At 50.6% G+C, this 27,969-nt stretch overlaps 1 protein-coding gene across 4 annotated transcripts in view; it reads right to left on the reverse strand.

Annotated features, from left to right (window-relative positions):
* The window catches only part of SEPTIN9 (septin 9), a 127,623-nt gene that overhangs the window by 47,996 nt on the left and 51,658 nt on the right, over positions 1-27,969 (reverse strand). For 2 of the 4 annotated variants that reach the window (XM_030461707.1, XM_030461706.1), the window contains one exon: positions 5,069-5,728. The exons of 1 other annotated variant lie outside the window; for it this stretch is intronic. In XM_030461707.1, the coding sequence (XP_030317567.1) occupies positions 5,069-5,728 (660 nt within the window). Of the gene's footprint in view, positions 1-5,068; positions 5,729-19,867; positions 19,968-27,969 lie in introns of those variants that run through there. One more of the 4 variants, XM_008499747.2, reaches the window with a different exon arrangement.

Raw genomic sequence — 27,969 nt, forward strand, 5'->3', positions numbered from 1 at the left:
CCCAAGTCCCTCCTTTAAAACCTGTAATAGATGTAAGAAAAATTTGGTCCAAAGAAGTCTGAGCACAGGCTGCAGTCCAAGTCTGGCTGCTGCTTCCATTTATAGGCACATTCACTTCAGCTTCATCGCAGCATTTTGGAAAATACAAAAGTGTCTGTCTGCCTGTTTGTTTGCTGGAAGAGTAAAGAACACAAATGGCTTGCTGTCAAGTTATCTTTTTTTGCTCACAACAACATTTGATCTTCTCCAAACAAAGTTATCTCTCCATAATCTCAATTCAGTTCCTCAAGTCCTCTTACACAGTTTATGGAGCTGGCACTGTACCCAGCCTATGGTGTCCCTTCAACCACTGGCCAACAGAAACATCTCAGGCAGGGACAGAGGCCTAGAAATAGTTTAGAAGAAAATTATTTCTTAACTACAGAAGGTTCATCACCATTGCCATCGCTTCCCTCCCCCCACCAGATAGCAGAGAAGCCACAAAATGAGTGGCCTTACTGCAGGAGATCAAAGCAAGCTCTTTGTTTTATCTCTGTCAAGATAATGGATTTTATTTGCCTTATCAGCCTGTAGGATGATTAACCTAAATGTGAGAAAGCTTGTAGATGCCAAAGGAGTAGATGGGTGGGGAGCATGTTCCCCAGCACCACTGCCATGGGCTCCAGACAAGCAGATCCTACAAGATAAACAGAAACTCTTGGGTCTGGTTTGTACATTGCACCCTCAGCCAGGACTGCATCTCCCACCACCTTCCAGTGTCCCACACACAAAACCAGGGCAGTCAGGAGCACTCAGCCACATCTCCCAGGGCAGTAAGGGCACCTCTTGGCCCAGGGGCTGTCCAAAGGCAGTGGCTGCCCCAGTTTGCATGCCTGGAGGAGCAGAGCCAGAAGGGTCCTGCAGCTGCACAGGACTGACATCCCAACACCATGAGCACAGAGCTTCTGCCTGGACCAGGAGGTTTCATCTCTACACAAGGCATCTTAAGCCTTGGATGTTTCTGCAAGGTTCAATGAGGTTGCTGCACAACCCAGCCTGCAGACCCAACCTAGCAATGGAACAGACCTGCCAGGTCTTCAAGCCCAGGGCGAGGAGGACTCTGCAGCTCAGCATCCACGGGTTCACCCTCTCCTGGTCTCCACTGATGAGAGGAAGGAAGTGGGAACCACAACATTTCCTATGGGAAACTAACCTTTTGCATAATGATTCTCCACTGGGAAGATCACAGCTTTTCCAACAGGGCCCCAGGGACTTCTAACAGGGCAAACAAATTCTCCATGTAATTGCCCCTGGCTCTGGCTGCCTGTGCTGGGGACTGGGACAGAACTCCTTGCCTGGGGTGCTGGAGCACCCACACAGGATCATGATGGCATCCACAGAACTTTTTGCACACACAGACACAAAGAAGGGGACACGTGAATGCCAACATGACTGGAGCTGACCACAATCAGAATGAGCACACTTTGGAAGGAGTGTTCCTGGGGGGCAAGGACATGCAGCAGAAACACCATCACTTGGCCTCCTTCCTGACATCCTCAGGATGCCCAAAATAGACCTCAAAAGGAACCGGGGTGGTCTGGCTGCTGCCTGCACAGCCCCAAACAAGGCACAGGGTGGGAGAGGAAAGCAGAGAGCACCCAGCCCTCCCGCTGGCATCCCTGCACAGGCAGGAGGCCCTGCACGTGGCATCCTGGATCAGGCAGCATCTCCATGATGGGATGAAATCATCACACACGCTCCTGCTCTTTCCTTCCAAGTCACTGGCGCTGTAGGTCTCCATTTTTCCAGATTATCTCATTTTTGGCACCTGAATTCACAAACTGGGGCTCGCTTCCCACTCAGCCCCTCCATTTGGGATCTGAGGCTCTAGGCACTTTCCTGTTAAAAATAATAACAACAACAAAAAGAAAAGACTACCCGGAATCCAGCCCAAATGTGTCAGCTGGTTTTAAGGAAATGTTTCCCTACAGAGCTTTAATCTTTTTGCTCAGTGAAATTGCAGTGCAGCTCGGGGAGCTGGAAATGATTACTCACTGTTTCTCCACTCAGCCCTGGCCTCTTCATTGCAGGGAGTGATGCTGTGTTAACAGTCCTCCAAATTCCTCCAAGCCCAGCTCCAGAAATGCAGCTCAGCCCTTGCAGGACAGCACAGCAGAAAAGTCACCCCAAAGGCTTGGGTGGCTTTGCCTCTCCATCCCTGGGGTCCACAGAGGTAGGACAGAGGGTGGAGGAAGGCTAGGGGGGGCTCTGGGCTGCAGCCCCCACTGTGGTTTCCCCTTCACAGAGCAAGGGGTCCCTGGTTTTTGGATTCAGCCTTTGCAAGGAGCTCAGTGGATCTGAAAGGTGTTTTTTTTTCCTGTTGTTTTTGTATTCTTTTCATCTTAGCTCAACTCTAAGGTACCCTCTGAAATAGAAAAAGCTTTCCACAGAGGTCCAAGGCTGGAAAAAAAGAATTCAAATGTTGAATTGTTTCACCCTTGTGATGTCATCCTGCTTGTTCTGCACCAAAACAGAAGGAGGGACCCTGCTGCCTTTTAAGAGGAGCTTGGCACCCTGCATGGCTGCCCCACCTGAGGGCATCAGCCAACAAAGGAACCAAGACTCCAAAAAAGATGAAAGCTCAGAGATGGTTCAGACCATTTTGCACCTCACCATGGTGGGTCACAGCTACTGCAGAGGAAGCTCAAGCCTCTGTTTTAAATGATTGTTCCCATAATTCATTGTATCTACCTTGATTTACCTAAACAAGCTCCAGAGCATCCTTGCAAGAAGGGACCATGAGGGAGGAAAACCGTGGCACCTCCTACCCTCCTCCCAACTTGAGAATCCCAACTCCAGAGCAGGCTCAGCCCACACCACTGTTTGGGCTGCCCTAATGAAGTTCAGTGCTATAATTACTCTTTTCCTTTGTGGTTTGCTGTGAACTGCCAAGCTCCATGCCACTGCCTTTCTCTGAGCAGCCTCTTCCTGCACAACATGCTCTCCTGCATCCCTTCAGCAGCAGGACCAGGGAGTAAGGAGAAGGCAGCTGAGCCCCAGCAGCTGGGAGAAGGCAAGTCCCAGGGCTGAGGGCAGCTGGAGGCAGCTGCCTGCAACTGAGCTCTTTGCTCTGGAGAGCCACCAAGCCACAGGAGCATCTCCCTCAGGTGCCCCAAACCCTGGGAAGCAGTGAGAGGAAGCAGGGCTTCACACCACGCCTTGTCTTTTCTGCAGAGCTCAGAGAGCCAAAGTTCTCACTTGGGGGGGTGTGGTGGGGCCAGAGCTGCAGCAGAGCTGGGAAGCATTGGCAACAAAGCTGCACCCATCAGCTGAGCTCCATAAGGGTCCCTGCAAAGCCTCTCCATGGGCTTGCACCAGTCACAAGGGGACATGCCATCCACCAGCTCAGCATCACCCCAGGGTAAGCGTTGTGGATCAAGGAGAGGAGTGCCCTGAAATGGGGTCCTGGGCAACAATAGCCCAGGGCAACCTCAGGTCATGGAGATGGAGGAGATTGGAGACAATCAGGAAGAGGACACGGGCTCTGGCAGCAACTCTTGTCTGTATGTTGGTGCTGACACAGAGGGATAAAGACCCAGAGCCCTCTCTGCCCCTACAACTTTGTCTCCTGGCTCTTGGAGGCGTTTAGACTGAAAGCCCCTTTTGTACCAGGACCAGGGGCTGGCTTGCTATGCAAGACAGACCCCAGACAGCTGGGCTCTGAGGTAAAACTCATCCCCAGCAGCTGTTCCTGGCCTCTAGAGTCCTTTATGATGCAGAGAGCCCTCCCCCTCCTGTCCTGGCAGCTGCAGGATTCAGCAACTTAGATGTTCTTCTGCTCTTAAAGTGCCCAGCCATCCAAGGCTCAGAGAAGCCCAAACCCAATAGTAAAAGACTGAGCCCCCTCCCCCAGGAGCTGTGCCTGGGACAGGGAGTCTGTGAGGGAGGTCCAGGCTGAGCAGCATCATTAAGCTGTGCCTTAGAGCTCAGCCATGCCCAGCTGGAGATGAACCAACCTGTTACCTGCTACCTATCCACTCTTGAAAACTCAGCTTGGAAAAGTCACACCTAAGCCACAGACACTGGGAGAAACATACTCAAGCCTTACAGGTTGAGTATCAACTGTACTGACTCCTGATTTGATTTTAGGCTGTGCACACCCACCAAAACCCAACCTGTCCTCAGCCCTGTGCCCAGAGAGAGGAGATGCAGCTGAGAACCATCCCATGGTGGAGCAAGAGAAGGGCAAATGGCCCAGCTCTGATGCCAGGCAAGGACCTCCCAGGTCCTGGCTCAGCCACTACATGCAATCCCACAGCCCCCAGGAACAGAACACAGGGTGGGCAGAGATTGCCCTCCAACTGACTGCTGCATCCATCACTGGAGAGAGCTCATGGGTGCTGGGGATCAGAAAAATAATGAACAGGCTAGAAGAGGGGGAAAAAAAAAGCAAAAAAACCCACATCCAAAACATTAGGGAGAAAAACTGCCAGCAGGGAGGGGAGGGAAGCTGGCTGCTCCACAGGATTCATTGAAAACAAGATAGAGCTAATCCAAGCCAGGACTCCAGTTTAATAGTGGCTCTGGTCCATGATGTTATTAGACTTTGGCTCTAAGGCCAAAAAAAGCCTGACTCCTGCTAATGAAGAGGCAGTTTCTGCCTCACAGCAACAACACTAAACAAGAAGCCATCACAACACTTCCACAACCACCATCTCCCCAGCACATCAGAGGCTTCCTGAGATGCTGCACAGGTGGATGCATCCACACATGGAGCCTGAGTTGGCAGAATTGTTGTTTTCTGCAAGCACTGAAGCTTTTGGCATTTTCTTTTTTTATTTCCTTTTAGGCTTGATAGGATTTTTAATTCACACCGACATCTCTTTCAGCCAGGATAAACCCAAGGATAACAGCCATGTATGTAGACACATCTGAGCACAGATCCAAGACCAGCCTTGAAAGGCATCACCACTGAAGCTGAAACACCAGCACTACCCCACCACGCAGCATCCCAGACTGGACCCATCAGGATCCCAGACTGGAGCACAGCCAGCATCTCACCCAAGCAGCTTCCCAGAGCTGGACTCACCTTCTTCTCTCTTTGGTGGGCTCTCCATCAGCACTGGTTGTGGCTTTGGCTCTGCCTGGGGAGGCTGGGTGGGCAGGGGAGGCTCTGAGCTCTCCACTTGCCGTGCCAGTGGAGCTGGGACTTCAGCAGCCTTTGCTACCTGAATTTCCACCCTCTTGGTGGCCACGTCGAGTGCAGGAGCAGTGGTTGTCTCAGCTCTTCTCTGGGGCATCTCAGGGATCTTGGATGGTGGTGCCTCCACCCTCCGGAGCCCCGGCTCCTGGGGTTTGCTGAGGGTGATCTCAGTCCTCCTGGGGCTGGGTTCTGGGGGTTTGTGCCCCAGCACATCTGCTCTTTTGAGGCCAAACCTCGAGAGCCCTGGGGTGGAGTTCTCCACCTGCTTGGATGATATGTCAATGGAGATTTCTGTTCTTCTGGACACTGGCTCAGGCAGTTTGGGTCCAGAGAGCTCCACTCTCCTCAGAGGAGGCTTGGGTGATCTTTGGGCTGTGGGGTCCACATGTCGGGTGGGTGGTTCCGAATTTCTGGCACCGAATTCCTGAAACTTCTGTGTGGAGCTGGACACGGTGGACCTGAGGAGGGTGTTTGGGGTCCGTCTTTGTGGGGTGGAGGAATTTGAAGACTGATCTACCTCCTCGACCTCAAAAGACCTTTTCAGAGCTAGAAAACACAAGAAAGATTTCAGAACTGAGTTACTATCCGCCTGAGTATTTTAAGAAACATTTATAGACACTGCCTGAGGCTCAAAACCCCATTTCTGCTCCTTCACCTAAGGTCTCATAAACCCATTTAAAGCTGGTGAGCACTGAGGGCCAGGCTCTGCCTCTTCAGCCAAGTTACAAACCCAGTTATAAAACTAGAACCAGAGCCAAGAAATTCAGCTCCAGAACAGTAACTGTGCCCACACTGCTCTCCATCCCATTCACACCCCACATGCAGAGGGGAGCAGAGGGCCCCATGGAGTGGAACAGGGCACAGGACTGGGGGTGGTCAGCAGTCCAGCTCCCAAAACCACCCTCTCCCATGCACATCCAAAGGATGCACAGATAAACACAGGCTTCCCTGTGAGTGGTGCCAGCAAAATCCAAGTTGGAAACAGGAAAACAGTCCCAGGAGAGCACCTAATCCCTAAAAATGCAGCATGAAAGCCAAAGGTGGCAGCCACAGAAGCTCAGATCCTTAAAAACAAATCTAGAGATCACTTGAGCCAAAGAGTAACATGCTTTGAAAACGCTGACATGAGACCCTGATACAAAGAAGGGGCCCAGTGGGAGGCATTAGGAAGATCCTAACATTTGGATCCCACCCAAACACCACAGGCTGCCCATTCCCCCTGTGGACTGCAACACCCGGACAGGCACAGGGTCAGGGTAGGATGGGGCACAGCCCTGGGGTCCCAAAGGAGCTCCCCCGAGGTGAGGCTGAGGCAGCACGGTGACAGCCTCAGCCTGATGCTGACCATGCTGCTGACAACCACCACAACCATCAGGAATGAGTCCACCCATCTTTTACAGCAGCAGGATAATATCAATGAGATTCAGCCTCTAAAAACAGGGCCTGAGATCACACATGACACAGGAGCTGAGGTGAGAAACTGGAGCACAGCCTGGGATGTCCACCCAGCCCTTGCCATGCCTGGGGTGGGGCTGGAGAAGAATCCCCATGCAGAAAACATCTCCTCTGCTCCATGGGACTGCTACAACCCCCCAGGCCAGAGCCAGGGGACCTGGGGACTCTCATACACATCCATTTGGTGGAGAGGAGCCATCTGGCTGGGCTGGATGAAGGGACTGTCCATGTGGCAGCTGTCCCAGCTCTGCTCCCAGCAGATTGCCAGCACCTACCCCAGCTCCGGGCAGGGCCAGCAGCAGCTGGGGACAGGGATGGCCTCATGCATGGCAGCAGCTCCAAAGGATCCCAAAGGAGATGTGAGGAAAGAGAGACCCTCAGAGCTGGGGCGCACGTCTTGGACAAGACACAGGGAGGCACCCAAGGGTGAACGTTTCCCTTTTTTGGGAGAAATACCCCAAAACTGTTCAATCTGAACACCAGGCTGCCAAAGCAGGCAGAAGAGGCAGAGGGCAGACTGGGATTGAGACCCTTCCTGAGATGTTCCTTATTAGTGACCCAGCAAAAGCCCCTCTTTGGGAGTCCCTGCATGCTCAGGGACAGACAGACCCCCACACCCTCCAGCTGTGGGTCAGACCCCCATGCAGCTTCTGCTGGGAAGGGAGCGGGATGGGGTTGGATGCACAGGTGATCCACCCTGGCTGGAAACTGGATGGAAACAGCAGCACAGACACTGCATGACCACGAAGAGAGGAAAGCACTGAAGCATGACACACAACATCCACCGTGGAAAAACCAGGAAGAGCCCCATGAAAAGCATTTAATGACAAAATGGGCTGTTCAGCATCTCAAAATAGTTAGGCATCAGCAGAGGGGGAGAGGGAGGCAGGAAACAAAAAGAGAGATATTTTTCTTCCATTTTACCTCAGAGGATTTCTGAATCCTGCCAAGCCCTCCCAGCCATGTCACTGCTCGCTTGCAGAAGCAGGATGCTCTCTCTGGCAATGTCTGACCCATGGTCTATGCCTGGCACATCTCCTACACTGCAGCTCTGCCTCCAAGTCCCAAGAACAATTAATTAGAAAAAGCCCCACACTTGAGAGCTGCTCCAACATGTCCATTAGTCTCAGGTCTCCATAAATGAGCTGGAGCTCAGACTCACCAGCACAAACCTGGCTTTCATTTTCCTTCTACATCACACCCTTAATCCAGAAAATAACATTTTAGCAACTTTTCCCCCCCACAAGTTTAAAACAATGCACCAGTCAAGCCCAGTTGCATTTTTCAGGAGACAAAGGGAGCAGAAGAGACAACCCAATGGGGAGCCCTTCCCCAGCCTTGAGCAGAGCCAGGCAGGAGAGAGCAGTGGAGGACACAGCCTGGCCAGGTCTCCCTGCTGGATGGGATCTCAGTTTTGTCCAGATCAGGTTTTTAAAAGCTGCTCATCACTCCTTCAACCAGCTCAGCCTCATTTGATTCCCTCAATAGAGCAGCCTAATAACTTCATGACAGATATGGCTGGAAGAGGAGTTTGAAAGTAAAGGCTCTCACCTGATAGCAAAGGAAATGCTGGTGAGCATCTGTCCTTAGTGAACATTGCCCTGGAAATTTCTCAGTGCCAAGGGATTTCCCTCTGACTTGATCATGAGTTTTGGATAGGAACAGCCCTGCTCCTGACCTCCAGGCTTCATGTCAGCTCTCTTAAGGCAAAAAAAAGGTCAAGGCCCAGACACAAAGGGGTTCAAATAGCTCAAGGAAGACTTGCAAAACTATGATTACAGCCCCAAGAGGCTCAAGCCATCCAAATAAGGCTCCCCATGCTAGTGCTGTGGCCACTACAGACAATTAACAGGGTGCCAGGGGGCTGGGCAAGGAACCACGGCCCCGGAGAGGGTTGGAAATGTGCTCAGCAGTTTCTGACAGCAAAATTACAGACTCCCAAGTGGCATTCCCTCCTCAGTGGTGTCACTGACTTGCCTGGGGACAACCCAAGAGCTTTCCCACCTGTGGCTCTCTGCAGAACAGGATTTACATCTCATGCTTCTGGTTGCATGAGAATTCTGGTACTCAGCTTGTCCTGCCAGCATCTGGTCACCGCCCTGAGTCCTGCCCAGCCTGGAGAAAGTCAAACATCTCCTGTGCAAAAAGGGAGGAGGACTGTGATCCATAGGGTTTGTCTTTCCACCTTCAAGGCAAACATCCACTGCCATGAGCATGATCCTCAGGGATGCCACCTCCAGTGACTGCTGGCCCTCATCCAGCTCCCCTCCTCAGCATCAGCTCTCTCCTGCTCCTTGCACAAAGGAGAGAAAAGGACATCAGGAAGCAAAAAAACTCTCAAAAAAAAAAAAGAGAAAAAGCTTAAAAATAGCTTGTCCTGCCCAGAGCCAAGAAAGGAAAGTAAACAGCCTCTGCTCCAGATGATCCTCCTCCTGGCTTCCTGCAGGGAAGCTGCAGGCTGGGCAGTGATGTAGGGAGGGCCCTGCACACCACCCCCACCACACCAGCAGTCATGGATAACGCTCCAGGTCCCTGGGAAGCCTTGGGTCCATACATCCCCAAAACCCCAGGTCCAGGTGTCCCTGTCCTGAGCAGGGTCTGGGATGCTGCAGGGTTATCCTCACTCGTTTTCCAGCAGATTTTCAGCACTAGAAGGGCCTCCTCATCCCACAACCAGCATCTGATCCCCTGGCCTGTATCCGAGGCAGCTGGCAGGGAAAGAGCTGAAGGTGCTGAGCATTTCCCTTCCTCCTCTTTCCCTCCAGATGCCTGCACCACGGGCTCTGAGCACAAACTGCTGCTGCCACTGACATGCACTTCCTTTTAAACAACTCCAAACCAATTTGGTTGGCTCCAGCTTAATCTGCCATCACTGGAGGCACCAGCTCCCCTCCCACAGCAAGGAAACCTCAAAATCCCCTAAAAGGAGATATCCAAGTGCTTTTCTTTTGGAGAAAACTGCCACCTGCCTCTGCCTGCAACCATTGTCCCTAGGAACCAGAATCCCCAGGGTCCCTTGGAGATCAGAACTTTGCAAGCTCTTGAGGTAGCATTTTTTTTTTTTGCTCAGCATCTCCAAGCTGTGGCACCATTCCACAGGGTCAACCGGACAAGCCCAGCTTAACAAAACACCATTAATCCTGGCAGATGAGGAAGGCACAAACTTCCCAAGCCAGACCTGCTGCAGGCAGCTCCACACAACAGCAGCAGTTCCTGCAAACCTGCAGTCTTCACCCAAATGTGGTCCCAGCCAACCACATTCTTTGGGCTTCACCCCCAGCTCAAATGCTTCTCGAGCAAGAAGAGGGCTGAGAAGTAGTAAAATATTTCTCTCTCTTTCTATTTGGTGCTGGGGATGTCTGGTCTGAGTGGCTGCTGTGTCCTCCCAGTCACTGCCCAGCCAGCCCTGAGCAGCTCACATGCCAGTAGCTGGAGATGCTCTTTAGGAACTTTGCAAATTGGGAAGAGGGGGGGAGGGAGGGGGCAGAGGTCTGGGTCAAATCCCAGTAGCTCATACAACAGCCAAGATTTTTATGGAGAAATCACAAGCAAGCAGCATGGCCAGGGCCTTGTACCTACACATTTCTCTCTCTATAGCTAAGTATTTCCTTGGGGGTCCCAGTTAAGTCAAGGGCACCCAAATGTCACCAAGTGCTGTGTCTCCTGCCCAAGGGCTCTGCAGCTTCCAGTGGGAAGCACTGGGGTTACACAACATGCTGCTCAGCTCACCATGGCTCATCCCACCCCACAGCCCTTCTCTGGGGACCCCACAAGACCCAGGAGAGGTCAATAAGGGAACATCTGCTCCTCCTTTTGCTCATTTTTCAGCAGAATACCCAACTTCCAGCCAAGGGACTGCTTCATACAAGGAAGCCACTATGCACAGAGCTCTGGAGGAGACCAAAATAAACAGCAAGGGATGCTGGTTCCTCTGGGACCTGCTTCACAACTGGAGCCTCCGGCTCCTCGGGGCTGCAGTGCTTCCCATTAAACATCCTTTGCCCCTCATGTGGTCTCTGTAACCCCAGGGTTACGTTTGCTTGCTTGCTTAAGCATGGAAAAGCTTTCCTTGGGTTTTTCAACACATAAGAGCCTTATGGGAGCAGGGCAGGCAGGCGCCCTGTTATTTCACACGATACAATGGCACCGTTTGAGAGCTCTGACTTTCTTTAAACTGCTACCAGATGGTCACCTCCTGTTCCCGGGAAGGAAAGAGGGGGAAGCTGCAGGTCTCATCTTTCAAGGAGCCCTTAGAAACCCAGCACAGCATTAACCACTCGCAGGCCTTAACTTAAAGCTTCCCAGACCCCTGTCACCAGGCAGCAGGATGCTCACGGTGGTTTTCTGGCCCAACTTGAGTGCAGAGAGTCACATTACTGAGGGACCTCCTGGGTCTGCCTTATCCAAACCCACCATCCACGATGCTGCTGAAAAGCTGCTGCCATCCATACCAGAGGTGGATGAATTTTAGTGAACTAAAGGCTTTGTTACAGTAGGATGCAGGCTCTGAACAAGCCGGATGTTCTTCCCACATCTACAGGGTGTACATGCATTGTACATTAAACCTAAAGGTCCCACAGCAGAAGAGGGAGGGAACTGCAACACTGCTGCCAGATCAGGGTATCTTTATCCCATCCTCCACAATAAGGAGCTCCCAACTGCACCATGGGGTCAAAAGCAGAGGGCTGAGATGGGAAATGCACTGACAGCACAAGCAGCAAGCAATGCTACCCATGTTGTTAGGGCTTTGTGAGTGTACTAACAGCTTCAAAACAACCTGAGAAATTCAGATCCCCTCTTACATCTGGGAAAATGAAGGCAGGAAACTTTAAAATCACCTCTTCCAAAGCTACAAGTCATTCAACGTAAGACAGAAATCAGGTTGCTGGATTCCCTCTATGTGCTTGTGCCAGGTTTCACACCTTTCCTTTACCCATAAATCAAACTTGTTGCAATACATACATAAAAGCACATATATAAAAATATATATATAACAATCTGCTGTTTCAACACAACTCTCACACTCTCCTGGGTCCAGTTATGAATGGTTTATGTACAAATAAAACCTTTTCCTGATTTTACAAGCAGCATTCAAAACAAGTTGCGATAGGTTGCATGGTCTGACACAAATCCTGTGTAGAAGACAATGCTGGCAATGTGCTGTCAACATGCAGTGTCCCTTCCTGAACTGTGCAAATGGTACCCAGAGCTGAGTTACAGAGGAAAATTGCAGATAAATGAAAGTTTAGGGCTCTGACTTGAAGCAAAGCTTTTCAAGCAGTATTTCACTTGCACATAGTAAGCTACAAAACAACCAGAGAGCAATGCAGCAAACCCCTCACTTACCAGAAATGAACATGCTGAAGTAAAGTTGGGACTAAGAACAGAAAAAAAATTAAAAGCATGATCAGATTAATTCAAAATTCCAGCTTTCCAGTACTTATAATACAGTTTCAGGAAGGTTTTAGCTTTGCTTCTCCATTCCACTTTGCTTTATATAACCATTAACCCTCAGCAAAATGCTTCCAGATCAGACCAGTATATTTTACATCCCTTATATTCATTTCATACTTGTACAGAAAATCACATAAAGTTCAGGGCCTCCAGCCCAGCAGATTGCATTACTGGCTCTGCCACAGGCTCTCTGCAGTGTTTGCCTCTGGTCTGTGCTCCAGTTTCCTTCCATAAGGGGAGGAGGAAGGACAGAAGAAAATCTCTGTACCTCCCAGGGGACCACAGATTTGGTTTCTGAAATGCCTTAAAATGATTACTCAGAAGGCAAAAGTATGAGGCAGCTTTGCAGCCTCCAGATCACCCTGTGCTCCCAGCTTCACCACTGGTAGCACACTGGGTGTAGGAAGCTTTAAGCACCCAGACACCATCCCCATGGGACACAGGTCCCAACACACATGCAAGGGACATCAGAAATTACTCTGGAGGGCAACCAGCCCTGGTGATGGAGTCTGGGTGATTAAATCATTAAGAGATTGAGTTTCCACTGCAGAAGGTGTGCTGATGGGTGGTGTTGCAACATGCTGGTTAAAAAGCTACAGGAAAGAGTAAATTAGTAAAAAGGAGGAGCCCTTGAGGGCAGCAGCCCTGCCTGCTGATTGCTGGGGTCCCAACAGCCAGCTCTGGGGGTTCTGGGTTCCTTCTGTGCTGGAAGGAACAGCCAGCACCACAATGACAGCAGTTGTCCAAATGTCCTGAAAGCTGGCAGGGAGCAGATCACTTCTTTCTTCTCTCTAGTAAACTACACAAGCTTAAAAAATAATAATTTTTAAATCTTCATCCTTTTCACATTTCCCCATATTTGCACTTCCAACGATCACACAAAGGAAAGACTCAAGTCCCATCCCCAGTCCTCACCATACTCTTTCCCTCCCCAGCCAGTCCAGGTGGCCAGTGCCCCAGTGCCACCAGTGCTGATGCCCTCACTGCTAACCCTGCTGAGACTCCCAGTCTGGGGAACACCCAACTCACCAGGAGCTAGAGGCCATGGAATTTTGTGATGCTCACTCAGACTGCCCCCTCTGCTGCAGGGAGGATGGGGAACGGAGCAGTGTGGTCCCAACATCCCCTGATGCTGGTGGTACCTACACCCAGGCCTGCACATCCCCCCAGAGCTATCCAAGGAGCACCATGTGGGAATGTCCTCAGCATGAGCATTTTGAAGGCAGCAATTAAATACTGTTCTCCTCATACAGCAAACATATTTAAGACAGCGATATGGCGACAGACTAAGGTTACATTAAGCATTAAAATTTACATGACTTGCACACCACTGCTGTCTCAAGCTTTTGTAGGTAGACGTTCTGTAGAACCCAATGTTTCTCAGTATTGTAGTATTGCCAAGTAATACTTTTTCAGATTGCCTGAAAACCTTAACAATTGAAGCTAAAAATCACCTAGAGAATAACACAGGTATCACAAAAGTGGGGCAGCACCACTACTGGCACTAGTTTTGGGGCTGGGACTGGTACACAACTGCAGTATTCTGGCAGTACTTCCACTTGTATTCTTTAGAAAAGTGAATCAATATATCCATGTAAGCACACCACAAGTTTAACACCTTCCACTCCTATTTAATCACCACATCCATTTGTATGCAGAGAGTCAGACCACCACCCCTGAGGTCTCACCTTTCTGCATGCAAACCCAGAGCTAGCCTGGACAGATCCTCTATCTGGGTCACCACTCTGAAGGTGTCCCCAAGAACTCCAAGTGCTGAGCTCCATCCAGCAGCAATCACAGTATGTGGCTGTGCCTGAGTCACAGCCATCAGGAGATAAGAGCTCTCATCAATCTGGGGGTAGCCCTTCAGAATAAATCAGGCTGAACAACAAACCCCTCATTGCCCAAGGGCTACTGCTCCTCACCAGCACCATTTGTGCAGCAGGGAAGGGGGATGGAGGGGGCTCTCCCCACCAGCACAGCAGGGAGATGCAAACTGCTGGTGCCTCCATGAAAAAAGCAGAGAGGTGCCAGGATCAAATGATACCCTGAGGATATGATGTGAGAGGTGCTGAAGAGCATGACAGCCTATCACTGTTCCACAGGGAGTTCCCTTGATGCACCCTGACCCCCAGGTCAGGCACATCCTTACCAGGAACTGGACTCAGACCCATCGACTCATTTTACAGGCTTCTAACAGTTTAAACCAGGATTTAGGGTCACTTGGCTTGCTGCTTCTTTGTCCCACCTCTGAAGACCAAGAAGGTGCCAGGGACAGGGAAAGAGCCTGCTTAATGATCCTACAGAAGGACATTGCCTTAAATATCAAATATCAGAATCAGAAAAACAAGTAACTGGACTGATCATGGGTCTGAAGTCTCCATTATTTGGATTTATGGCAAGTCATAGTCCAGGCTTTTACAGTTGCTGCCTGGGTCCTGACTCCTGGGAAAATGGGCTGAGCAGCTCCCTGCACGGAAGGGCCACAAAGCAGAAAATAAACCAGGACCCAGGTTGTGTGGCCACAGGACACCCAGAGGTGCCAGGACTCTCATGTAACATCAGGTTTGCTGTCATTTATTGGCCAAGAGATGTAGACATGGTCACTCAAACACTTTAGGCATGACCCATTGGTTTCTAGAGGTGCTTCCTCCTCATTCTAGTGCCATAAGCCCCCAACAGGCAATGAGAAAGAAGCTGGAGAATTATTGTATTTTAGGTAAGCTTCTTACTAAGGGCAAGATGTTAAGATTCTAGAGACTGGCAAGACCTTGGATGACACAGGATGGTTTCCACACACCAAAACCTTGACTTACCTCCAGGCACCAGCAGCCCACACAAAGTAGATGCCCTGGACCCACTGTAAATATTCATCCCCCTCTTCATCCCTTCCCATCCAGCCACTTTTGAAAGATTTATTTATGATAAGCACAACACTTTGCCCAAAACTGATCGCAAATGGACAGCAAGAGATTGTCTGTACCAGCCAACACTGGAAAGCCTCCATGCTGACACAGAGCCAAGGACACTCTGCTCCATGCTGCAGTGGTTGCCTGTCCCCAAGGAGATGCAGCCCAGCTCTCCTTGCATAAAATTACTATAAACAACAACCTTTGGGTGATCCTGCATCTTAACTGAGGCCAGTGGCTATCCCTAGAGCCCAGCTCATGTGGCCTGAGAGAGATACATGTCCTGTTCTTCCCTTTCCCACTCCCTCATAACCTTTTTATTCCCAAGGAACTAAATATACATTGGAAAAAACCTAACTCACAACTGCAGATCTCCACTACTGTAACCAGGCATAGGCGATTTTTTCCACTCTGCACTTGAAAGGACAACTCTGCTGGGGATGATACAACTTCTGCTGGGGAAGACACAATTCCTGCCTTCCCACAGGCACCTTCCCCCAGCTCCTGCCTCTCTCACCACACAGTCATTTGGCAGTAAACTCCCTTTCACTTTACCTTTTTATCTCAGATTAAGAAACACAGACAGGAAGAGTGGAAAAAGAGATAAAACTCTCTGAAGCACCTGTAAAGCTCATCTTTGAGGATATCAGAGGTGACTTGCTGAGTCTGAGCACCATCAGCTTGGAGACAGGCACTGGTTCTGCCCACGCTGGGCTGGTGACAAAGAGTACCAGAAGAGATTAATTGCAGGATAGTTTGGGGGGGACAGACCAGGAAATCCAACAATTGGTGTTCAGAAGCTTTACTTCACTATCAGAGTTGAGAAGATCTGAGCTATAATCTGAAAGATCTTTCTGCATTTCCTTTTCCAGGCATTGAACCTCTGCACACGTGGGACGAGCTATCACAGCCCCAGACTCCCAGCCCAGTCCCCTGAATCCATGTGAGATGTTTATACAAACACATCCCCTCTCTGGGGCTTTTCACCACATTGAATTTGAGCCACATCACCCACATAACATTGTGACCATCCCTCTGGAGCATTCCTCCTAATATTAGCAGCAGGGCTGTGTCCCTGCACCCACAGCAGGCGGGGAGCAGCTGCTCCCCAGGCAGCAGCCGTGCCAGCCCCGAGCAGCCCGGGGGATGCACTGCAGCCACGTGTTCCACAGACATCCTGGGCATTTGCTCAAATACATTTTAAGGATGAGCCCAAGGGATTCATGCGTATAGAGAAGCCTGTTTCTAATATGGTCCCCTCCTGAAAACAACCTGGCTTGTACCTTTATTGTCTTTAGTGACCCTTAAAACCACAAGGTAACTTAGCACGAATCAGTACCTCACTGAGACAGTCTTTGGTTGAAATGCTACAAATACCATGTGTCAGGCAGTGCAAGATGTGTGTGTAAGGAAAGTATCTAATAGTGAGGAAGAAAAAAATATTTAAAATAAAATAACAAGAGAAGGCTTCCTACCAGCACTGAGGTGTCCTGGCAGGGCTGGAGGCTCCCTGACCTCAGTGCACAATCACTCAGCCCATGCAGAGCACACAATCCTGGAGAGAGATGGGCTATGGGGAATGGGTAAAACCAGGATTAACAATCACCAGTGGTGGCTGTCTCGTGGGTTCTGCCAGAGTGAAGCTGCAAGCTTCTGTCATGCCCGGACATCATCTTGAACCCCACCTCACTGCCCAGTCCCCTTCGTGCACTTCCAGCTCTGCTCAGCACTGACCATCACTGGCAGCTTGCAGTCACTGTGACATTGGGTGTTTCAGCATTATGAGGAAAGGAACATGGTGCTGACTGACAGCACTGGCAAAGGCAAAGAGTGCTGAGCATCATCACTAACTCCTACCAGTGACTGCCAGCAAAAATGCACCTCATTTACCCCTGGGACTTTGCTCAGCCATATCCCACCAGGATAAGGGGACAGAGCAGATTTCTTCTGTGCCAGTACCAGGCAGCAGATTAACATGCACAGGGCTTTAAACCCTTAGCAGGAAGAGGAGTACCATGCTGCAGTTATCTTTGGGCATCATCACAACCAGCCAAGCTGTGAGCAGGAACATCCACAGTCAAACATTCTTGACACTCCTGTATCCCCCAGTCTCAACAAGACCCGGGTGGTTTGGGGTTTACACAACATTAACACACTGCACAACCACCCCACCACCCAGGTTAATTTACTGCTACACATTCACCCCCTTGCCCCTCGGGTCTTCATCTGAGGCTGTCAGGAGCTGAGTGACCTGCAGCCCCTTCCAAGGCAGAGGTGAGCTTGGGAAGTGCTACAACAACCATGGCTCGGGCAGCCACACTTCTGAAGACTTGCCAAAATCTATAAACCCACAGGCAGAACTATTATGTTCTGTAAATCCTGGCACACCACAGAACTAATAGAGCATTTCCCCTGTGAGCCATGAGGAAGCTCTTGTTAGTCAAATAAGCAGGACTAGTGCCCTCCCCACAGGATCTGCTGGCTCAGAGTGAGGTGGACACACACACAGTGCTGCCAGGATGCGAGCATCCCCACCACATCATGGGGCATAAGGAAGAATGCACTGTGCTGTGATTCTCCCTCACATGTTGCTTTGATTTGGAAACTAAGCTGAAATTGAGTATCTCATACACTTTTCCCCACCCAAAGGGCCTTTGTATCCTCCTTGGGCCCACAGAGCTTGGCAGCTCCCACACCAGCAGCAACTCCCTGCCTCCTGGAACCCAGCAGGTACAAGAAAACTGTCAGTCCTTTACTGGGGAAGGATGCTACCAGGGAAGCAGGCAGGAACAACCAGGGTGATTCAGGAGGGCAGACAGCGTGTGACTGGTAAGAACAAAGAGGGCTCTGGCTGCCGGGTGATCTGGTGCTTCTGGTCCATGGCATTTTTGGCTGATCTTTGCTGCTTGGCCACAGGCTGCCTGGGGATGAGATACCCACTCAGCCCACATGAACACCGCCTCTCCTGCCCTACAGTCTAGAAATTAATTGTCTTGTTCTTGTGGAAACTGCCATGCAACCCAGAGAACTAATTAAATTGTGAAAGAGTAACCCGGCTGCTCCCTGCTCAAGGGCAAGGCCAGACCTTCTTGGCTGCAGATGTACAAAGCTTTCCCCGGCCATTCCCTCTGCACAGCCAGGAACTATAAAGCTCTCCACAGACTGAAAAAAAAATCGCATTGCGGAGCGGCTCGGTGCCACGGAGGAGCACACACAGCCCCAACAAGCAGCCCCGAGGCTCACAGCAGAGCCTTTATCATATCCAAGTAGGGAATTACTCATTCTTCAGAGATTTAAATGCAATTGGGGCAGGCTGTAATTACATCAGCACTCGGGAGCCCTGCGGTGGGGAAGCTCATGAGTCCCCAAAGGAGAGTTACAAAGGCTCTGTTGAACCCCAAGTGCCACACTGATGGTGACTTCGGGTCACTCTCTCCCAACTCTCATTTATTCCAAGTCTTCCTGTGGGATGTAACTTCCCTCAGCTTTCTGCTAATCCCCAGCTTTGCCTGGAGAAAGGCCCAGCGGCTGGAAAAAGAGGACATGGCTGTAGCCAAACCTTGCCAGGGGGGCTGCAGAGACCCCAGCTCTGCCACCCGTTTCCTGCTTGACCTGGAAGAGGAACCTCAATGCTCTCGGCTTCCTCAGCTACCCAGCAGGAAAACATTGCTGCCTTCCCTCCCGAGGGCAAGGCTGGATTCATCAGGAGGCAGTTGTCTCAGCCTATAGCTACACATGGGGCCCCTGGATAAGCTTTCAGCAGGCCCCCAGATCTCCGTTATTTCTTGGTGTTGGCTTTTTTTGTTTGTTTGCTTGCTTGGTTGGTTGGTTTTTCTTCTTCTAGAAACCGCTGCAAAAAGCTCAGTTTGGTTCACTGCCAGGATGGGAGAGTGCGTAGGGACGGAGCTGCTCCTCTAAACCTCTGCTCAGGAAGATGAGCTCCCCCGAGCCATCTTCTCAACGCCTGCCCAGCCCCTCCGATCCCCCCCCCGGCTCTTCTGCCCGTCTTTAACTCCCATACCCATCTGGCAGCAGCACATTTCTCCGATAGCTCAATTTTCCTGCCTGAAAAACCCAAAGTCCTGGGCAGGAGCCACAGGCAGCCGGGGAGAAGGCTTCCCCGTCCGCACGCCAAGGGGACTGCAAGGAGAGACCCCACGGGAGAGCAAGGCAAAGCTGTGGGGCAGCTGGAGCTCTGCCATGGGACAACAGCAAAGCTTTCGAGGGCGGGCAGCTCCCGCTATAGACGTGTTGGAAACTTGGGTTCATTACCCTCCTCCCAGCTACTCTAAGGGCTGTGTTTGCATCCAAAATCTGGGAGTCAACAGAAGGACCGGTGCCTAGGGTTTCTTTTAGTCGTGTCAGGCGTGTGCTTTCAGCCAAAAAATCTACATAAAGCAACTCGGGAAAAGCAGAAAAGGAAAAAAACATCCCGTAAGACCTTGCCTGAGCAGATAACACTGGGGCGCAACCCTGCTCCGAACAAAAGACACCGCAGCCCGGCACCCACTGCCAGGGGGTGCGGACTGGCCGCCCTCGGGTTCCCCGCTCCTCCCAGCCCGACCCGCGGTGGGGCCCCAGCAGAGGCCGGATCCCCCCCGGGCACCGCCGGGAGAAGAAGCCGGACCCTCGGGGAAGGAGCCAGTCCCCTGGCTGGGGGAGCAGCCGGAGGTGCGGAGGGGGACGGACAGCCCCGCTCTACCGCAGCCCACCCCTAATCCGGTGCGGCGCCTGCGAGGGGCGCGGGTGGCCCCGAGCTGCCCAGCTCGGCAGCAACTTCTCCCGTTTTTGCCTCAGATTACCCCCCCAAAAAACCATCCCCCTCCTCTCCTCCCGGCTTTAAACTCCTATCCCTGGGGTCACCCACCTTCGAAATCGGAGATGATGCCCTCCAGGTGGGCGTTGACGGCCGGGTCGGCCATGGCGGGGCGCGGGGCGCTGCCCCCCGGCTCTGCGGGGCGCGGGCGGTCGGGTGCGCGCAGCCGCCGCCGCCTCCGGCCGAATGAATGGGGGAGGGCGAGAGGCTGCCGCGGCCCCCCGCCCCGGCGGGCAGCCTGCCATGCCGCCCGGCCCGGCCCAGCGCGGCCCAGCCCAGCCCGACCCGGCCCGGCCCGGCCCCCTCGCCGCGCACTGGCTGCTCCCCACGCCCGTCACGCCGCGGCCCCCCCTCTCCCCGCACCGCCCCGGCTCCGGGGGTGCAAGGACTCTCGGAGCCCCAGGCAGGAGCCGGGCACTGCCCGCCCCGGGGCTGACAGCATCCGCAAGACTCGAGGTTGTCCTGCATCGCCCCATCCCAGGGGCGAGAAGAGCTGAAACCCCCTGCTCAATGAGGAGCTGCCGGGAGAAGGGAACAACCCTGGGTAACAACCCCAGGATGCCCCACCAGGATGGCACCAGCCTAAAGGGCTGGGTTAATTGTAACCCACCCGCTTTTCAGTTCTGCCCTTGTTTGGAAAGAAGCAGCTCAGTCAACCTCTTCTATTTTGACAATTTCTCAAAATCGAACAAGAGCACGAACTAGCAGTGCTACCCCTTCGCTACCAAATCCAAGCCGGGTCTGCAGCCAGCTCTGCAGAACCCCCACCAAAGCCCCAGAAGAGACTGCACAGCCTGCCCCAAACAGCTCGCTCCTCTCCAGCCAGAGCCAGGGAGGGAACCACCAGCTCCGAGGCATCCACACCAGCCCCCTCCACACCCCTGCTGCCTTTCCTCCACCTCTCACATCCTCTCGGTTTGCGCATCCCTTCGCTCCTTATCTGATGTTTTCCCCTTCCCTTGTTGATTCAGATCCTGCCCTCCTGACCCTCTTTTTACCCTCCCCGCCCTGTGTTTTATTAGCACCGCTTGAAAGTGATGATACCCACTGAAATGTGTCCAGGCACATCAACAGGAAAAGAAGAATTAATGGGCTGGGTTTTTAAGGCCATTTGGGTGAACCATAGAGAACAATTATGCAAAACTTTAGTACAGTTACCCTCTGTTACTGCAGAAAGTACATGCTTTATTACTGATGTCACACTTACAATTTAACACCTCCAAAGTCTGCAAACACCACAGACTCCCCAAGAGTGGATGTGAACTAGAAAATGAAACCAACAGCACCAATTTCCCAGGCTCAAGAAAGAAGTTCCGGGTTACCCATTCTGTTAATAGCTTGAGGTTTGAATCCAAGGAAAGGCATGATTACAAAACACAACTGCTTAGCCTTGAGAACACACCCTTAAAATAGAAGTATGGTGTTTTAAGCTAGATACAGTGGGTTTCCTTCCCTTTTGCAGACAGCAGAGCTCAGCTTTTTCATTTCTTGGGACTCGTAGAGATAACAGAAACCAACAGATGACAGCAGTGCAGAGAGGACCAGGTTGTGTTATCTCTGTGCAATCACAGGACGGAAATGTAGATGCAGCTGTGCCACTTGGTCCATAAAGCCACCAGTGCCCATCTCCCCAGCAGCCCCACTGCCTGAACACCACTACCTGCTCCCGAGGCCTTGGAGGAGAAAAGGACCCAAGGTGGACCTGCAGATCCTGTGCCACTGGGCTCAGCACCTGCATGTTGGGTCCCTGCTGTCCTTACATCCCCACACACTCTGCAGGGAGTGGTGGCAACTGCCAGGTCACTCAGCATCCCACACTGGTGGCATTGATTTGGGAAACAAGTGGCTTTATTTTTCTCAAGTTCCCCTATGCAGGTCACATCCGCAATCCGTTTACATCAGGTAAAAATGTAGCTGTCAATATTTAACCTTAATTACTGAGAAAGAAAAAAGCTGCTTTGTTAAAATCCACCTCTGGCTCCTTTGCTGGAGGAGCAGAACATAGATCAGCCTTTGACAAAGGCTGCTGAGCATCAGCTCCCTAGCACACTCACTGCAAGGCTGTAGAATGCTTTTAAAGTGGGGTGGGGAATGAGCTAAACAAGACCAACTAAAAATGAATACATTAAATAAGATTTAGAAAAGCAATCAAAAAGGACCAAGCACATTTGTTGATGTTCTCCTCCCTGTTGCAGACCCCCTAAGGCACAGTGTCAGACCCATCACTTGGAGTTTGGTGGCACTCTCTGAGCCAGGTCACACAGTGCAGTATGGTGATGGGACTCTTTTTGAGGTCAGCTGGAGGCAAGAAGTAAACCACTGGGAAGAAAAACAAATGCAGGACTATTTTTTGATGGTTTGTAAGCAGTGAGTGTCAGGATGGTGCCCACCAGTCTCATGAAGGTAATGAAGAACTTCATAGCTCTTCAGCAGAAGAGTTTGATGCAGTTTGGTTTAGCCCCAGTTCCATGGTTACTCTATTTCCTAAGCAAAGATGATGTTTCCATCCTGGATCTAATAAAGGTTTAGCAAATCAACAGGCCTAGAAGAGAGCCCCAAGAAGTGTGAAATAAAATACCTGGCCTGTAAGCAGGAGTTCATTTTCATTAAAACCAGCTGGTTAATATTGCACCCACATGCATCTAAGGCACTGGGAAGAGGAAAGGAAAATGGAAAATTACAGCAACTAAGGAATAAAAAGAATATCCAGACCTCTAATAGTAACTATTTAAAACAGGAAGGTATGTAAACAGCTCACCCCATAGCACATAACCCGTGTGCCTTCTAATAAGGAGGCAAGCAAGCTTTCCTCTAGGAGAGAGTTAAGTCCATCCTTTCCTCTCCTGGAGAGTTTCTTGCACTTTTATCTTATTTATCCATGGTCAGAGGCATGGCTTTACACTAGAGTAAGACCAAAAAAAAATCATTTGTGTGTCCAGTCTGCACATAACAACTATCCACTAGTTCATCTGGTTTTCTACCTGCCACCTGAACCCAAGAGCTAAACACTTGTTGAAGAAAGGCAGAGAACTCTGGGAAGCTCAGGCCCTGCTGCAGAGGGATGGAGAATCTACCACCTCCCCTGGAATTTGTTGCTGGGGCTCCCACTCAGCACAGGACAAGTGTGCATCCTACTGCTCTTTCACACCCAGTTTCAGCACCGGCCCAGCTTTATCCTTGTCTGGTAGATCAAGGAGATGAAGGACCCTGAGTCTTCTGCTGATGAAAGATCTCTCACACTGATCACATCACCCACATTCCCTTTGATAAACTAATCAGATTCTGCACCTTCTGTATTCAGGTATTTTCTTCACTCCTTTATCTGGCTTTCCTGTTCCTTTCTCCCAACATTTCACAAGCATTTAACACTGGATTTTTATTTTAATAAGTAGAGAAAACTCACTTTTCAAAAGGAAGAGAGTAGATCACATTTCTTCTGTTGTCTGCTGCTTTCCTTGCTCATAAAACCCAGGGTCTCACTGGATTTGTGGTTTTGGTTGTTTTTTTTAATATCAGAGGACTCACTTTAAGCTCCTGGTCAGGTGAAACCTTCAGACAGCAACTGCTGTCCCAGACACAATCCATGCTTTGCAAACCACTGACTGCAGGAGAATTGTAAGTAAATGACTTCTCTGGCTGTATTACATTACAATGGAAATATTTCTTGTTTCACCACTAACCCAGGCCACTGAGGGCACTGACTGCTCAGCCCTTTTTCCTTAAGCATCATTCTGCTCTTCAGATGAGCAATGAACTTCCTGCAAAATTGTTTTCTTGGCCTAGAAGTGACTTCCTGCCCTCAAAAAAAAAAAAAAAAAAAAAAAAAAAAAAAAAAAAAAAAAAAACCCAGAGCAGCCTGTAAAATCTGATGATCACTTTGTTATAGATACCAAGCTAAAACTAGCTTGGTGTCATGATAGCTGGAAGATGCAAGAAACCTCCACTCTTGTCCCCCTGGGTACCCTGTCCCTGGGTTCTCCTGCCCTCCAGGCAAGGATTTACCCTGAGGACTTCATCAGATCACAGCACAACCTCCTCCAGAAAGAGTCAGTGCTGGCCACTGCCTCTGCCCTGACCTAGACACAGAGGGACCACACTGCAGAGCAGACCAAGGAAGTCACTTCAAGTAGAAGAAAAAAAAAAAAAGAGAGAGAAAAAAAAACCAACAAGGAGATGGTTGGTATCAGCATCAGAAGATTCCTTATCAAGACAGGCTAAGACCTGTGTGTTTTAAACAGCACTGTACAGTTTCCTTGCAGTCTGCTAAGAATGCAGTTTTTAAGGCATACTTCCTCCCACAAGTCAAGGTTTCTCTAAACCTGGGCAGCTCTTGTCAGTCTCATCATCTGCTGCACTCGTGGGTGTCGGGCTCAGTGGCGTGAGTCATTGTGGCTACCTGAAACTTCAAGTTTCTCCTACACAAAAGCAGGTAATTAATCCACAGCATCTTTCCTTTCCTCCTCCTATTTTAATTAGAAAACAAAGCTCTTTATTATTTCTGGCCTTTTCAATAAAATGCTTTGAGACCAAAAGTACTATGTAGGAACAACTAAGTATTAGTATTATTATTATTATTAACCACCTAATGCTACTATTGCAAGAGGAAGTATATTTTCTTGCTGCTGATTACAGATAAAACTGTGAAAATGAAATAATTTTTAGCCTTTCCAGGTAGGTGAAGGCTCTTGCAGCATGGGACACCAACTCCCACTCCCCTGGTGGTCCAGCATCCCCGTGGTGTCACTTCAAGGTGAAGGCCAGGGCAGCACCAGCTGCATCCCCCACTCAGCTCAGGTCAGATGGGAAGCACCAACGCAGGGCAGCAGAGAAACAGAGGTACAGCAACCCAGGCAAGGCAGGTTGTGAAGGTGAAGGAAAAGCAAGTCATCTCTCCTCTTTCTCAGCCAAAAAAATGCTGTTGCAATTACCTTCCCTTCTGCTCCTCTGCACCTTCTGAATTCCTGTGCTTCTGCTCAAAAAAAACCAATTTCTGCTTCCACAGCCAGCAGGAAGTGGTGCGATGGTCCTCATGTTACAGGTGGGGAAACTGAGGCACGTGCCAGCCATCACTTAGAAATGGGGAGCTGGTAAATAATAAGGCCAGACCTGGATGCAGTGGTGCCAAGCCCAGTCCCCAGCTCCTTGGGAAGTGCTGGTGGCACTGCCTGGGGACAGGGGTGACCCTGGAAGGAAAAGCAGAGACACAATTCCCATCTCCTCCGCCCATATTTGCGTGCAGGTGACAGCACGGATCCAGCCCTGCTGATTACACAGGAGCTGTCATGACAAAAGGCTCTTTCCCAAGGCTTCAGGCTCTTCCTGCTTCCAAAGGAGTAGGAAATCCAGTGAGGATGGCTGTGCTTCAGTGCTAGTCACGCTGCCCTTCCTTTGGAAGGAAACAAAGATCGTGGGAAAAGTTGAAAAATTTTAAAATAGGTTTGCTGGTTAGAGAGCCCTGATAATTAACCAGGATTCTTCATAAAGGAAATGTGGCCAGACCTCAGCCCTTAGTGCCACAGATCTACATGGCCCCTGTTATGAACACAGGTCAGGTAACTTTGAAGACACAAATAGTATGAAATCTGGAAGAATGATGGGAGGTCAGCATCCAAAGGGCTTTTAATAAAGTCTTTGGTCATGGAAAGTACACCAGGGTGAAGGACTTCACTGCACTGGTGGGTCCCAGCATGGCCACAAGTCACCAATGCCATGCAGTTAATGTGAAGACACTCCTAAAATGTAGTAAATGAGAGACTTTCAGCAGCAAAACAAATCAGTAGGCTTGGTGGAGTCCTCCTGGCTACCCCAGCATCAGTGAAAGCTAACAGAGATGAAAGTGGTGAGGGATGGGGCTGCAGATATGGCCCAGGGGAAAGCTGCTGCAGGCAAAGATCACTGTTGCCAAAGGAACAAAGAAAACCCCAATCCAAGCCCAAGCACGGCTGTGATATAAACAGGTCAATAAGAGCTGGAAATGAGAAGAGGATTTTAACAGCTAGTGACAGGAGATATAAAAGAACTGCTGTGAAATCAAGGGGGCAAAAAGCCAGACAGGTTTCAAGGTGGGGTACAGCTGCTCATAGGAAATACAATGTGACATGGCAAGGAGACAGTCCCTGAGCCCACAGCTTCTCAGATATTCAGTGCACAAACAGGGAAAACAGTGAACTTAGTGTTCTGGGACAACCCTGGAGCCGAGAGGCCTTTTCAGGGCTGAGCTGGTGGAAGGATAACCACAGACACAGGTCTGCAGCCTCTTCTCTCCCACTCTCAGCAGGGACTCATCTGTGAAGAACAAGGCTTAACTTGATCTTACATTTAACTCCATTAAGTCAGGGTGCAGAGTAGCCTTGTTCTCAAACAGGACAAGGGAATTCATCACACGTTGTCACACTGAGCAAGGCAAGTGGAGGACCAGCATCCATCCTCTCACCCTGCTTATTCAAAAACAGAGATGAGACTTTCCTGCACCCCATGTAGGCACATTCTTGATGGTGCCCAACAACTCCCCTGCCTCCCTGGGGACCGACAAAATCACTCTGGGTTTACACCAGCTCTGAAATAGGATTCAAACCAGACACCCAGTCCCAGTGCCTGCCCAGTTCCAGTTCCTGCCCAGTGCCTGTGGGTGCCAGGATGCCCAGGACCCAGAAGCACATGGCTGGGCTGGGAGGACACAGCTCTGCTCCACACAGACCCCTCCTGTGTGCTCAGAGCCCCATCAACTCCACCAAGCAGTTTGCTCATTCCCACAGTGATGTGTATGAATGGGACAAGCTTGATGCTTCCAGAGCCTGGAAAGGGAAACCCCATCCCAAGCCCAGCACATCAGCCCAGCCCCATCCCTCCTGGTGTTCCCAGGAGGACAGAGGTCCAAGGACATCCCACCACACTGGCAGAGTGAAACGGTAGCCAGGGTTCCTGGAAAGGAAAACACAGCTCCCTGGTGTTGGTTAAGCAGCAAGGGATGCTTGCAGGGGAAAGAAATGGAAAGAGGGTTTGAAACTGCATCTGCTTGAACCTCACACAGTTAAAACGAACTCAGATTTGTGCCATGGTTCTTCTCATTTAATTTCAGGTCAGACTTCCCTAAGAAACCAGGAGGTGTAGTTAGGGCCAAAGCAGAAATCAGACTTAATTATTTTAATTATTAAAAAAACCACATAAATTATTAATGACTACATTTTAGTATTAAGACCAAAACAGGCTGAAACCCCAGAACTGCAGTGCACCACAGATATTTTGAGAGAAACAAGAGGCTTCAGAAACCTTGCTCATCCTCTAATGAGTTTAACACAGACAGCACAGCACACTGCAAAGCTTTCCCACGTGGCTGAGGGTACATCTGACTCCAGAAGAAACTTCACTGCCTGCTCCTCGAGGTAGGGAAGACTTTGCCCCAGTTCCACTGCCTGCATACTATGGTAGTTGCAGGGGAAAAGAAAAAGGGGAGATGAGGGTCAGCCAGAATACTGAACCCCTTAGAAGGAAGCCATTCCCATTGCTGCAAACTTCCCAGCACTCCACAGTCAGGGAGAATTTGCAGGAATAAATAAGCTGGCAGTGCTGCTCTCTGCTTCCAGATGTGCATGTCTCATTTTCACGTGGTGTCCAAGGCAGGGCTGGAAAGTTCATCCCTGCACACCAAAAGGAGCAGCAGGCACACTGGGGCTCCCACTCCCTGCAGCTCCACAGCTGCCAATCCCACTGCATCCCCCCCCCCCCCCAGATGCCCCGGGCACCAACCCTCACCCCTCCTGTGCTGACCATCCCTGTCCCATCACACAGGGACACTGTGTCCCCACGAGACCCTCTCAGCCCTGCTGCAGAGCAGGTGTGAGCCAGGAAAGCAGCTTTAACAGCCACTGCTTCTGCTGCTCTCCCAGCTGCCTGCTCTCAACCTTTTCGACCCCAAAATTTCCAGTCATAAATATACCAGATCATGGCAGGAAACTTGCTTTTCTTATACTTCTACTTTGCTTCTCAGAGAGCCCTTTCCAACAGCTTGCACTCTCTGGGCCAGCCCCAGTCTTTTCTCCCTGCTCCTCAGAGATATTTCAGGTGTGCAACAGCACAAGGACCCTAAAACACCCTATAAAGTCTTGGGAAGCTCCACACAAGCTGCAGGTCAGGCCTTGGGAGCAGTTTTACCT

The sequence above is a fragment of the Calypte anna genome, chromosome 18, assembly GCF_003957555.1.
Source record: "Calypte anna isolate BGI_N300 chromosome 18, bCalAnn1_v1.p, whole genome shotgun sequence".
In the NCBI taxonomy this organism is placed as follows: Eukaryota; Metazoa; Chordata; class Aves; order Apodiformes; family Trochilidae; genus Calypte; species Calypte anna.